Genomic DNA, 15179 nt, shown 5'->3' with positions numbered 1-15179 from the left:
CACACGCACACACCACACACACACACCACATACACACACACACACACCACATACACACACATTCATGTTTATCTTTTCATTTATTCATTTGTGGGTTGTTTTAACCACCTGCAATCACTCCCTGAACAGAAACAACACAGCCAAGAAGGAAAGGAAAACAGGATGCAGACAAAGAGAGACAGAACGACTGACACAGGGTGGAGTGATGGCCTGGAGGTAACGCCGTCCGCCTAGGAAGCGAGAGAATCTGAGCGCGCTGGTTCGAATCACTGCTCAGCCGCCGATATTTTCTCCCCCTCCACTGGACCTTGAGTGGTAGTCTGGACGCTAGTCATTCGGATGAGATGATAAACTGAGGTCCTGTGTGCAGCATGCACTTAGCGCACGTAAAAGAACCCATGGCAACAAAAGGGTTGTTCCTGGCAAAGTTCTGTAGAAAAATCCACTTCGATAGGAAAAACAAATAAAACTGCACGCAGGAAAAAATACCAAAAAAATGGGTGGCGCTGTAGTGTAGCGACGCGCTCTCCGTGGGGGAGAGCAGCCCGAATTTCACACAGAGAAATCTGTTGTGATAAAAAGAAATACAAATACAAATACAAACTGACAGGCAGACAAATCAGTCTTCTTCATGCTGAGTATCCACAATCAACCTGCTGAGCTTTTTGGGTTTGGGGAGGGTTTTCTTTCGCTACTTTTACTTTACTTCAAACTGGAGATGAAACACACAAAGACACAGACAGACAGGCAGACACACAGACACAGACACAGACACACACACACAAACATTACCTTTAAGAACCTGGTCAATGCGCTCTTTGAAGTTGCAGATGGGGAAAGGTGTCAGGAAGCCCAGAGACCCCATGTTAAAAGCAATCACCGGAGGAACGCTTTGCTGCAAAACAAGGGAAAGCATGAACAAACAATACATACACACACACATACATACACACACACATACACACACACACACATTCAAACATAATTATGCACACACATACACACACAAGGTTCCATGGGTGCATACATGCTCACACTCATGCACACATAAACACACACGCATGCATGCGCACAAACACACACAAACACAGAAAGAAACACATGCACAGATATATATGCACACCTGCAAGCACCCACACATACAACCCACTCATGTATTCAGGCACCTATGTACACACGCTGATGCAGACGCGTGCACACACACACACACATGCACACACACGCAACACACATGCATATAGATATATACACGCACACATACACACACACAAATAAAAAACATGTGCGCGCGCCGCACACACACACACACACACACACACAAACACAAGGACCTGTGGGTGCATGCATGCTCGCACGTATGCACACATTCACACATATGCATGCACGCACACAAACACACACAAATGAAAACACACATGCACGCACATACATATATGTACGCCTGCAAGCACCCACTTATACACACCACGCATGTACTTATACACACCACGCATGTACTCATACACACCACACATGTACTCATACACACCACACATGTACTTATACACACCACACATGTACTCATACACACCACGCATGTACTCAGGCACCTATGTACGCACCCTGACGCAGACACGAGCACACACACACACACACACACACACACACACACACACACACACACACAAGCACACAGAACTGACCTGGAAAAGGGAAGAGGCATACAGAAGAGTGCCGTCCCCTCCAAGACAAATGATGAAGTCCACTTTGTCCTCCAGGTCATCCACACCTGATGAAATAACAACTATAATGATGATGGTGATGATGACAGTAACAGAATAATGACAATGATAAGAAGAAGAAGAAGAAGAAGAACGCTATCTATAAAGCACAAGTCTTGTATGCAAAACCAAACACTGCACAGACTGATCATACAAAGAAGAATCCTATCGTGAGCAAAGAAGAATACACACCAACAACCCAAAAGCACTGGCCAAAGTGACTAGGGCAACAAAAAAATATTTTAAAAACTGAAGACTGACTGTAAGAAGTTGTGCATGTGTGTAAGCTTCAGGTGAAGAAAACTAGGGAACTGATTGCAAGAAGATGGGCCAGTGACAGGAAAAGAACGTATCACTCACGCACAAGCACGCACACACACACACACACACACACACACACACACACACACCACGCATACTCATGCGCACAAAAACACAAATACAACATACACACTAAAACACACACAGACACAGACACACATGCGTAGGCATGTGCTCACAGATACATGCACGTGCACACACTCATACTCACACACGCATGCGCTCACATGTACGGACCCACACACACAAAAACACACACACAAATACCCCCTCCCATACGCGCGCGCGCACACACACACACACACACACACATACACACACATACACGCACACATGTAAGCACACCACACACGTAAAAATATGATCACACACATGGGGACATGCATGTGCATGTGCATGCACACACACACACACACACACACACACACACACACACACACACACAGCCACACAAACCACACTCCCCAAACCTTCCAGCTCCTCGTCCACACATATTCCCTCCAACTGCATAACCACCACCACCACCACCACCACCACCACCACCACCCTCCCCCCCCAACTCCTCCTCCCCTCCCCCCAAAAAACCTACTCACCTTCCCTAAACTTTTTCAGTTTGTCCTGCACCATCTGAAAGTCCTGGTCATCGGACAGAACCTCATCCTTCACTACACTCTCCTCCGCAAACACCAGCAGACTCTTCTCCTACAGCCACAAACATCACAAACATCAACATTACTTCCATGCAGTTCTTCTCCTGCACCCTCAAACATCAACATTACTTCCATGCAGTTCTCCTGCACCCTCAAACATCACAAACATCAACATTACTTCCATGCAGTTCTTCTCCTGCACCCTCAAACATCAACATTACTTCCATGCAGTTCAAGCAGATAAACTCTTCTCCTGCACCCACAAACATCACAATCATCAACATTATTTCTATGCATTTAAGGCAGATAACTTTTCGCCTGCACCACAAACATCACAAACACCAATACTATTTCCACACATGTATTCCAATCAGATGTGCTGTTGTTTTGTTGATGGTTCAATCTGTAAGCATTACTGCTTCTTCTGAAACTGAATCCGAAAATCCATTGTTTCATTCTCAATCCCCTTATGCTCTTCTGCAAAAAAACACACTGCAATCGTTAGCAAACATGCACACACACACACACACACACACACACACACACACACACACACACACACACACACACACCACACACACACACACACACACACACACACACACCATGCACCAACACACTCGTCTCCTGAAAGTAGTTCCTTCTACTGAGCGATATTTAAGAAGAAGCGTGAGCGAAGGAAGCAGGGCTCAGCTTCTGGAGACAGTTTCCCTTTCAACACCTGTGGGAAGTGCTGCGCATCCAAAATCAGTCTACTTCTCCCATATGAGGGCACACACCGACAAATAAGTCTGCCTGCCTACTCATCCGTCGGTCCGTCGGGAGACTCCATCCATTATGTGTTTTTAAATGTCATTAATTGTGGAGTTCAGAACATTTTTAACGATAAGCAAACTTAGCGCTGCAAAGATCGCCTCATGCAAACCCACCCCTGACCCGTAAAACCCTGGGCAGACAGCAGCAAAGCTGGAGAAATAGTTTTTGTGTATCCTTGTTTAGCGCCCAGTCAACCGTAACAGCACCATAACAAGAGAGGCAAGGCCTTCAAGACTCACTTGTGATACACTTAAAAAAAAATATTTTAAAAAAATCCAAGCTGTTTATGTATTGAGTATAATTTCAAAATGTAATGTTTAAGATGAGAAAAATCAGTTTAAAGCAAATTAACTCCCCTAGCATTAATTACAGAGTAATTTCCATTTTTTGCTATCTGCACCAAAACGTTTGCAAAATAAATAAAACTTCCATGCTTAGCAAAAGAAGTTCCTGTTTGAACAAAAAATGATAATAATGACTGCTCTAGCTGTTGGGTCAGAATATCAGATCAAAGTGCCAAGTTTAGAGAATACAAAAAATATAAATATAACAGCAAATGCAGTTTGCATATAATTAGGCCTCATTCTTTATTTTTTTGTGCCCATCCCAGAGGCGCAATATTGTTTTAAACAGGATGACTGGAAAGAACTTAATTTTTCCTATTTTTATGCCAAATTTGGTGTCAACTGACAAAGTAGTTGCAGAGAAAATGTCAATGTTAAAGTTTACCACGGACACACACACACACACACACACACACACACACACACACACACACACACACACACACACACACAACCGAACACCGGGTTAAAACATAGACTCACTTTGTTTACACAAGTGAGTCAACAATGCTAAAACGAATACACACAAAACCTGTTATATATCGATCCCGTAAGACCTTAGGGGGGGGGGGGGGGGGGGGGGAGACGGTGCGGAGATGTGTGTGTGTGTGGAGGGGGCGGGGGGTGGGGGAGAGGGGATATCTGGGAAAGAAAACTGGGCGTACGCACAGCCACACTCATGTATATGAACCCAGGACATGCCCTCGACGTTGATCATTACGTCGATTTTTAGACAGAAGATTTAAAAAACAAAAAAAAAAAAAAAAAAAAAAAAAAAAAAAACGAACTAAACAAAATCATAAATTGTTTATAGATATAAACAAAGTTATCATATAACATACGAAGAGCACACTGGACCATATGAAGATCTGCTGACATCAATTAAGCACACAAAAAAGTACGCCTGTACTGGCATTCAACAAAATCCAATGTCTTGCTGTTAAAAGAGGGCACGAAGGAGAAGACAGAAAAAGAAAGAAAAAAACACAAAAACCGACGGACTGACAACACTGCAGAGACCCAGGCTTTGACACACAACTGACAGACCTTGAGGAATCTAGTGAGCAGTTCTTCTGTGCGGCGGTCCAATGACTATTCACAGAGTTAACTCTCTCCATACAGACGGCGAAAGAGACGACATTAACAGCGTTTCACCCCAGTTACCATCGTCAAAATATTGCAAGCGGAAGGCTCTTATACTGAAGACGTGAATGTTGACAAAGAATATCACAATTCTGACGACGCTAAAGGTTGGGTCATTCAGACACCCACTGGACATCCGAGGGGTCTGTGTAGAGGAGAAGAGAGGACTGGCCGTACTGAGTGAGTTAACTCTCTCCATACAGACGGCGAAAGAGACGACATTAACAGCGTTTCACCCCAGTTACCATCGTCAAAATATTGCAAGCGGAAGGCTCTTATACTGAAAAGGTGAATGTTGACAAAGAATACCACAATTCTGACGACGGAAGCTAAAGGTTGGGTCATTGAGACACCCACTGGACATCCGAGCGGTCTGTGTAGAGGAGAAGAGAGGACTAGCCGTAATGAGTGAGTTAAGGGAGAAGAATACATACATATACATACATACATTATGTGTGTGTGTGTGTGTGTGTGTGTGTGTGTGTTCGTTCGTTCTTTAGTTTAACGTCTTTTCACTGTAATGATATTAGACGATGGAAGGAAAAAAATCGAGTGGGAGGAGGGGGAGGGGGTGAGGGGAATTACTGTGTACGCGTACGAGTAAGTGAAAGTGTGTGTGTGTGTGAAACAGAGTTCCAACAACAATAAAAAATAGTCCTACAATGACAGCAGGAGTAAAGAGGGGAGGAAAAGCAATACTCAACGACAACTTCACAGTGAAGGAATCGCAGAAAATTTCACGCTTTCATGACTTGCCAGCTGAACGTGATTTCTCGATGCCGCCAAACCGGTTTCAGATTGCCTGCCTGCGCATGGTCAAAGAAACTGGGGCACCGCATTTTCAAAGCCAATGGGCAACAGTTGGGGGTGAATGTTTTGGTGGTGACACACGTGAAAACTGTGTACGTGTGTGACCCCATGACAGAAACTCAGGCCATTCAAATGTCTGAAAAGCTGGAAATGGGTCATTTAGAGAAAAGATTGGGTTGAACCCTGTACCGATATTGCCTGCTTGATCTCTCCAGAACGCATGAACTGTGTAAACAAACATCACGCGCGCGCACGCACGCACGCACGCACGCACACACACACACACACACACACACACACACACACACACAGCTGGAATGGAATTAAAGCGTTGATTAATAATAGAAGGGGAAAAAAAATCAATGGTTCTTTCTTTCAATACAATAAACGTTAAAAGTTTGCTTCTCTCTCTCTCCCTCCTCTCTCTACAGTCTCCCTGTCTCTGTCTCCTGTTTATAACTTTATCAGTGATATTCTGCAAGTACCGTGCTTATTTGAGCATTGTAACCCTTCACGATAGGCAATGACCTTCATTTGAATAAACAACAGTTTCCGTATCAATCAATCAGTCAATCAACCTCCTTCCCTCCCTCCCTCCCTCCCTCCCTCCCTCTCTCTTTCTCCCTCCCTCCCCTACAATCTGTCTCCTGTTATAACTTTATTAACGATATCCTGCAAGTACTGTGCTTATTATTTTGTGTAACCCTTCATAAGGGGCAATGACCTTCATTTGAATAAACATCAGTATCCGTATCCGTATCAATCAATCATATCAGTAAATCTCTCTCTCTCTCTCTCTCTCTCTCTCTCTCTCTTTCTCTCTCTCTCTACAATCTCTCTGTCTCGTGTTATAACTTTATTAATGATAATCTGCAAGTACTGCAAGTACTGTGCTTATTTGTGTATTGTACCCCCTCATGAGGGGCAATGGCCTTCACTTGAATAAAACATCAGTATCCGTACAAATATCTCTCTCTCTCTCTCTCTCTCTCTCTCTCATCATGTTCTATGGCACTGGGTCAATACCATCGGGTCTACACACAGCACTCTGGCCCCACAAGAACAAGCATTTAATTATTTAATGAAGCAGCTCAACCAGAGGGAAAAAAACAAACACTGCGCGCCAAATGGCTGCAGGTAACTGCTAGGAATGCTCTCTCTCTATGTGTGTGTGTGTGTGTGTGTGTGTGTGTGTGCGCGCGCGCGCGCGTGCGTGCGTGCGTGTGTGTGACCACATCCACATCCTGAATAATCTACTGTTAGCGTCCGACTCTTCTTGACTTGTCAGCCGCGTTTGACACGATAGACCATTAAATCCTTCTTTCCCGTCTTCATTTTACATTTGGTATCAACGGCACTGTTCTCAACTGGTTCAAATCTTATCTCACTGATCGATTCCAGTCTGTCATTGTTGATAATTTCCTGTCTGAACCCGTTAAAATTGAACATGGAGTCCCACAGGGATCTGTTTTAGGCCCAGTGCTCTTCACACTGTACACTGCTCCTCTCGCTGGAATTATTAACCGCCATGATGTCAGTCATCATTCTTATGCTGATGACACTCAACTCCAGAAGAGTGATACCCCTGAAAAATTGTCGTCACTCTTGCAAAAAACATCCGACTGCTTTCTGGACACTCAAAACTGGATGACTCTAAAAAAAAGTTACAACTGAACGCCGACAAAACTGAAGCAGTGATCATAGGAACTAAACAAAAACTCTCTTCCATCACAACTGACACAATCAAACTTGGCAGTACATCCATCCCTCTTTCCAGGTCAGTCAGGAAACTCGGCGTTGTCCTTGACAACACACTGTCCATGCAAAAAATTATCAGTCAGACATGTCAATCCTGCTACTGTCAATTGCGGCGCATCAGTTCCATTCGGAAATATCTGTCCACTGACGCAACAGCTAGACTTGTTTCTCTCATTCTCTCTCACCTTGACTACTGTAACTCTCTATTGTCTGCTTTGCCTGATTCATCCATTCAGTCCCTTCAGCGTATACAAAACTACAAAACTCTGCTGCCCGACTCGTCCTCAGAAAGAAAAGATCTGAACACATCAATCCTCTTCTGCAACATCTCCACTGGCTCCCCGTCTCACACAGAATAAAGCACAAGATCAGCACTCTATGTTATAAATGTATTCACAAATCTGCCCCTTCCTATTTTTGTGGCTGCCTTCACCTGTACACTCCATCTCACTCTGTACGATAGGCTTCGGATCCACTCTGTTTACGTTTTCGCAGATTCAAACACTCCCACTGTTGGCCGCTGTTCTTTTTCTGTCTCTGGACCTTGCATTTGGAATGAACTTTCTCTTTCGCTTCGTCAGGTCTCCGCACTTAGCTCTTTCAAGTCTGGCCTTAAAACCCACCTCTTCCCAAGATAGCCTCCCTTCCCTACCTCTTCATTGTCTTGAGTTTCTCCAGTTTTGGAGTTACGTATGCGTGTGAATGACTGGTGTGAAAGCGTATCTCATGGTCAGACCGCTCACATGTGCAAAGTCCTAATTTCGGCTGAAGTCCTTGTACGATCCATACAATCCACATATATATATATATATATATTCTCCCGATCCCTTAAGCAGCGCGCGCCCACGTACGATTGCAAGCGCACGCACGCACACACATACACACACACACACACACACACACACACACAAAGGCAAGCCCCACCTGCACAAGCCAGATTACGAGGTCCCTGAAAGCCAAGGTGACGGTGACGTCATAGGGTTTCTTGATGACGAGCACGGACAGAGGGGTCTTCAGCCAGTTCAGCTTCTGGCTGCTGGGGTCTGGGATCTTCCTGCAACACACAACGCACAGTGCTTTGTCATCTCCGATGACAAAAAATTCGTCTTCATCTTCCGCGCTCGTGAGCGGAGGCTGATTTTTAAAAGAATGAATAAACAAATAAATAATTAAGATAAACTATTTTCTCTGACTTGCAGCATACCGATAGTCGAGCAACTGCATCCGTGCTGGGATTCTAAATCAACACTGTGCTAGGGTTCTGGCGTAACACTCCATAAACAGAAAGAAGAGAACGTGGGAGTTGGAGCTGCAGCCCACCAAACGCAGCAGCTGGAGAAGAGGAGGAAGAAAATGACGACGAAGAAGAAAAAATGATGATGATGATGATGATGATGATGATGATAAATCCGCCCTCTGTGTCTTACCTGGTCAGGCCCAGTTTGTGTCTAGGTCCTGTCCCAAGACGTTCCTTTATCTTGGAGGACACTGGTGAGATGATATAGGGGGATGGATAACAATTGTTGCACAACAGAATGGGGAGATCCATGACGTCGAATAACGAACAACAACGTTGGTTTATTTTCTGTTTATTGTCTGTTCACGCAGGCTGGTGATCTTAGGCTCCAAATGAAATAAATACATGGGTCTCTATTTGTCACAGTTTTAAACAGGTAAAGGATATCCAGCTTTGCAGCAGAACATGCAGTTTAAGCGTGAGAAAATAGGGTCTTCGCGCTTTTTTTTCTTTTTCTTTTTTTCTTCCCCTTCTTCTTCTTTTCTTTCAGGGACGTGGCTGACAGCAAACCTGTGACGCTGATTATTTATAGAAGTCCTTGTCCTTGTTTTAACAGCACACCTATCATTAAAAAAAAACAAAAAAACCCCAAGAAACCACCTTTCTCGCCTGTCTTGACACCACACAACTCTTCTGAACGCTGGCTGTCTGAATCTTGATTTCGGGTCGCGTTTCCCTGTCAGTAGTAACACACCAGTCCAGTGACGATGAGATTCCCCAGTTTTACGATCATCTTTAAGTCAGAGACAAATAGGGGGGTGGCGAGAACACGGCGCCTGTGGCACAGATAATGTGCACACACAAACACACACACACACGCCACTGGGCTTGTCCCTAGGGATCAGGTGTGTTTAACGTCAGGGAGCAGGAGTAAGTCAATCAGCACTCGATCGCCTGACAACATCGCCAGTTAATAGGCGGGGTAGGGGAGGGACAGAATCGTCGTCGAATACAGAACTCCTGCTGCAGTGTTATTTCCTTTCTCACACATGGCTGCACACGTCCCCGTACTTCATGGTGGCTGATCACGGATCTCTCTCTCTCTTTCTCACACACACACACACACACACACACACACACACACACAAATACAACCATGCATGCACGGGCACATACACACACGCACTCCAAAAACGCATGCGCGCACACACACACATATATATTGATATACAAGCACACATCTACTCTCACTCACACAAACACACACACACACGCACGCACGCACGAACACACACACACACACACACACACACACACACATCTACCTCCACTACTCGAAAAAAACCCAAAAAAACAACACCTACAACATCAACAACAGTAAAAGACAAAATAACAAGGATAATAAATAACTAAATGAATAAATGAATCAAATAAATTTATCACGATTCTACAACAATGTGGAGCTCCCAAAGCGGAACAAACGGTCTTCGGGGTGAAGGGAAGGGGTGGCGGGGGGGGGGGGGTGACCTCGGGGGGAAGGAAGGGGGTGGGGGGACACACACGCACAACACCCGCACCAAATTAAAAGCAACCGACATTATATACAACCGAATTCATTCCCCCCCACAAAATACGGAGCAGGCTGGGTAATTCACATGGTTCGTTCTGTTGACAGTATTTCACATTGCACAGCTGACAAACGACGGTGAGATGTATATGAGAATCTGTTTCGGCCCCCATACCCACCCCCCACTCCCCCACCCCCTTCCCCCCACCCCTCAGCCCCTCTCTCTCTCTCTCTCTCTCTCTCTCTCTCTCTCTCTCTCAAAATATTTCATGTTTACGTGTATGTGCACAATTCATGTAGTTTTTTCCCCCCATGATTTCTAACCAATGCGATACTGTTATATATTTTTTTTCTCTTTTATGAATGATTCCGTTTGTTAATTTCCTGCGGTATCCCCCCCCCTACCCCCCACATCTCTCTCTCTCTCTCTCTCTCTCTCTCTCTCTCTCTCTCTCTCTTCCTTGATCAACATACCCGCAAGCTATTTTTTCACGCATACATTCAACCTGACATCGACTATGCCTCAACATGCTGGGACTTAGCAAGCAAAAATTGCTTGAAACCACTCATAAGCATATACAGACGTTCTCTCAAGATTATTCTCCTCAAATCTTCTATCTATACTAACGACTACAAAGAACTAAACATTCTTCCTTTCCATCTCAAATGTATCTTTAATAAAGGTGTTTTTATGTACAAAATTAAAAAGAAATTAGCACCATCCTACCTTCTGAGGAAATTTCCTGAAAAAAGTGTTCGTGACAAAAATACCATTTCTATCCCTCGTCCGAGAACTAACCTTTTCATGTCATCTCTCATGTATTCTGGTGGTAAACTATGGAATGAAATTCCCCACTATCTGAAAAATAAATCCACCTTGGTATCTTTCAAAAAAGAGTACCAAAAATATCTCATGAAACAATCATAAACAATTCTTTACCGTGTTTTGTTTGAGCTTCTTGAGAGAGCTTCCACACAATAACATTTTTTTCGTTGCTCTCTGACAATGTGAACAGGGAAAGGAGTTCAGAAGATTAGTGTATATCAGCCCGTGTATGCATGCGTGCGGAAGCTGGTGCGTGCGTGTGTGTGTGTGTGTGTGTGTGTGTGTGTGTGTGTGTGTGTGTGTGTGTGTGTGTGTGTGTGTGTGTGTGTGTGTGTGTGTGACTGAGTTATATTCCATGCTATTTTTTTTTGTTTCGTGATTAACTCTTGTTGTTGTAGTTGTTGTTGTTACTGTCTACACCGAGAGTCCGTACCGATTTTTTTTTTTCCTTTCCTTTTTCATCTTTTGTGCGTGTGTGTGGGTGTGTGTGTTTGTGTGTGAGGGAGGGAAGGGTGTAAAGAAGCTTCCAGCTTATCCAGTTTACCCTCAATAAAACATTTGTTCATTGTTCTCTCTCTCTCCCTCTTTTTTTTTTTTTTTTTTTTTTTGAGGGGGGCGGGGGGGGGGGGGTCGTCATTTTTTTCCTTTCAAGGGCTGAATGAAAAAAAGCATTAGCTTGACTATTATACTACCATCAGAAATAAGAGAAATAAGATTCATAAACTGATTCATCTATTCTCTCTCTCTCTCTCTCTCTCTCTCTCTCTCTCTCTCTCTAATGTATGTATTTTTCCTTCTCCCTCTCTCTCTAATGTATGCATTTTTCCTTTTGTTATATTTTATATACATAACTATATCCCTTCATGGTGAGCCTAGGCCAAAGTATTACATAAATCATCCGATTCTCTCTCTCTTACCTAATGTGTGTATTTTTCCTTTAGTTGCATTTTATGTTCGTATACCTCTTCATGGTGGTCCCAAGCCAAAGTATGAATAAACCATCTCCCCCCCCCCCCCCCACCCCACCCCCCAATGTACGTATTTTTCCTTTAGTTGCATTTTATGTTCGTACACCTCTTCATGGTGGTCCCAAGCCAAAGTTTGAACTACCTCTCTCTCTCTCTTCCACCCCCCCCCCCCCCCCCCCCCCACACACACACACACACGCCCAATGTATCCTTTAGTAGCATTTTATGTTCGTGCACCTCTTCATGGTGGTCCCAAGCCAAAGTTTGAACAAGCCATCTCTCTCTCTCTCTCTCTCTCTCTCTCTCTCTCTTCTCTCTCTCTCATTTCAATTTCTACTCTCTCTCTCTCTCATTTCAATTTATACACCAGTTAGCCTATAGATCAGTCAGCCAGCCGCGCAAGCCAACTCGGGCTGAAAACACTTCAACAAACTACCATTCAAGAAAAAAACACACACAAAAACTGGAATAACTCTCAAACGATGCAACACACACACACACACACACACATTAAGAGTCACTAAACTACGGGGGGGGGGGGGGGGATAATAAAAACCATGGTGGTTGCGGCGACCACAGGTAAATATCACTTCATCTTCACCATCTGCTTCTTCTTCTCCATTAATCTTAAATCTGGAACAGGACTGTTCAACAGATTCCAGCAGATCTGTTAGTTGTTCTGCAACTAGTTTTCAAGTCCAAAATATCACAACAAAAGAACGTGCTTGGGTTGCATGAGAGATGTTAGCAACGCTAACTGGGCTCAACGTTGAGAAACATCCCAACTCGACGCTTATTCCATGGAGTTAGAGAAATTCTCCACACAAAGCAAACTCAGCGCTGTTATGCATCCCAATCCCAGTCCGCAAATTCCCAACACGAGACAGGCGCTCTTTGTTGTCCGCAAGTGTCTTTCTTTCTTTCTTTCTTTCTTTGCCAAGCAGGCAAAAATGACACTAAAGAAACGAGTGGACCGAACTACGGTTTTGTTGCGACAAATCTCATTTTTAAGTTCGAACTTCTCTCTCGTGGGAAGGCGAGTCGCCACAGTGCACCGCCACCACTCTTTTGTGGTGGTGGTTGTTGTTTTCCTTTCTGAAAGAGGTGGTTTTTTTGTTGTTGTTGTTCTTCTATCGAAATGGATTTAACTCTTTCCATACGAACGGCGAAAGAGAAGACGTTAACAGCGTTTCACCCCAATTACCATCATCAAAATATTGCAAGCGGAAGGCTCTTATACTAAAGACGAGAAGGTTGACAAAGAATACCACAATTCTGACGACGGAAGCTAAAGGTTGGGTCATTCAGACACCCACTGGACATCCGAGGGGTCTGTGTAGAGGAGAAGAGAGGACTGGCCGTACTGAGTGAGTTAACAGAATGTTGCCTGGGGCAACTCTCCAGTTGCCGCTTTTCTTCTTCTTCTTTCTTTTTTTTCCAACATGCATAACGTGCTACATGCACACAAGACCTCCGTTTACGTTTTTTTTCCAAAAGAACAAACACACAAACCACTACCCAATATCTACTGGATGAAAGGATGTTTTGATGTTGTTGTTGTTGTTTTTTTTTAAACCCTGTTCTTTGCTGGATCTGACCTCGGGACACTCACATCCAAATCGGACACTCTACATTTAGGACACCTCTCCACCCGATATTGGTGAAATCTATCCTGTGTACATACTGTAACTAGTTTTCGGGAAACGATAAGTCTGCATTAGAGCCATCAATTAAAAAGACAGATCATGAAGTGATGCTGAAGTCACTTAGGTGGTGTCTAGGCCCGTTTCTCTGACTCGCCGTACAGAAGACACCTACTTCGCTCCCTGCTGACGATAGCTATCGCGAAGGCACGGTTTCAAACACATTGAGCAGTATCAGTATCAGTAGCTCAAGGAGGCGTCACTGCGTTCGGTCAAATCCATATACGCTACACCACATCTGCCAAGCAGATGCCTGACCAGCCGCGTAACCCAACGCGTTTAGTCAGGCCTTGAGAAAAAAATAAACAAATAAAAATAAATAAAATTAAAAAATAAATAAAAATTGAGCATCTCCCCTGGACTGAAGACCAACACCATAACCAATCCAACGACAGTCCGCATGAATCTCTCGACACCGAAGACCTTGACACCAAACTCACCACAGCCATCGAAGTGGAAGTGAACTCAGATTCTCTGAGGTCACTGCGACAGATGGATATGAAAGGCTACAAGGTTGTTGTTGTTGTTTTTCAGCATTGTGTGGAAAATAAGAATAACAACAATGTATCTGCTGAGACCCATTTTGGTCGAGTACTACGTGACAAAGGTAAACTCTTACGTTTCTTAACATAATAAACAATAGATCCTGGCGTCAGCCAGGCCCGAGAGATGCAGACACTTGCAGCGCTGCTCAGAAAATTTAAGTAAAGTTTTTGAAGACGAATCTTTGAAGTGGATGTCCCTCCACTGCACGGAGCCTATCTTCTAATTTGAGACCATAGCACGAATAGTTCTGAGTAGTAACCGCCCAGGGGCCGAAAAAAAAATTGCCTCAGAAGAGATTCGAACCCGCGTTCTCCAAGACGCCAGGCAACAGAGCTAACCATATGTCACAGCGGGTGGTTCTCACTGATGTTCAACAGATGATATGAATGGTATGAATGTGAGGGATTACCTCACAGACCTGTGTGGTTGGCTGGACTATAAGCAATAACAGACGAAGTGATTCTCTCGGTTCTGTAGTGTTGATTGTTTCGTTGACATAGTGTGTGTCCGTCCATTTGCGTCGTTGTCATTTTACGTTGTGCGGGCGTCAGGTTCAGATGCTCATTTTTCGCCACGTCTTCACGTCTCTCACAACTGTCATCACATTTTCAGATTCAGTTTCAAGAAGGCGTCAAAGAGATCGGGCTAATCCGCACACACTGAATCACACATCTGCTACATCTGCTTTAAAAAAAAAAAAAATGTCTGACCGTGTTAGTCAGGCCTTGGG

At 44.1% G+C, this 15179-nt stretch overlaps 1 protein-coding gene across 3 annotated transcripts in view; it reads right to left on the bottom strand.

Moving 5' to 3' along the window:
• LOC143287374 (NAD kinase-like) overlaps positions 1-15179 on the bottom strand; it is a 64594-nt gene that overhangs the window by 10388 nt on the left and 39027 nt on the right. For all 3 annotated transcript variants that reach the window (XM_076595340.1, XM_076595341.1, XM_076595342.1), the window contains 4 exons: positions 8527-8656; positions 2675-2783; positions 1683-1768; positions 793-895 (listed from right to left, as the gene is read on the bottom strand). In XM_076595340.1, the coding sequence (XP_076451455.1) occupies positions 793-895; positions 1683-1768; positions 2675-2783; positions 8527-8656 (428 nt within the window). The remainder of the gene's footprint in view (positions 1-792; positions 896-1682; positions 1769-2674; positions 2784-8526; positions 8657-15179) is intronic.

The sequence above is a fragment of the Babylonia areolata genome, chromosome 11 (assembly GCF_041734735.1).
Source record: "Babylonia areolata isolate BAREFJ2019XMU chromosome 11, ASM4173473v1, whole genome shotgun sequence".
Taxonomy (NCBI): Eukaryota; Metazoa; Mollusca; class Gastropoda; order Neogastropoda; family Buccinidae; genus Babylonia; species Babylonia areolata.
The sequence above is the reverse complement of the archived record's forward strand: the minus strand, read 5'-3'. Positions and strand labels throughout refer to the sequence as shown.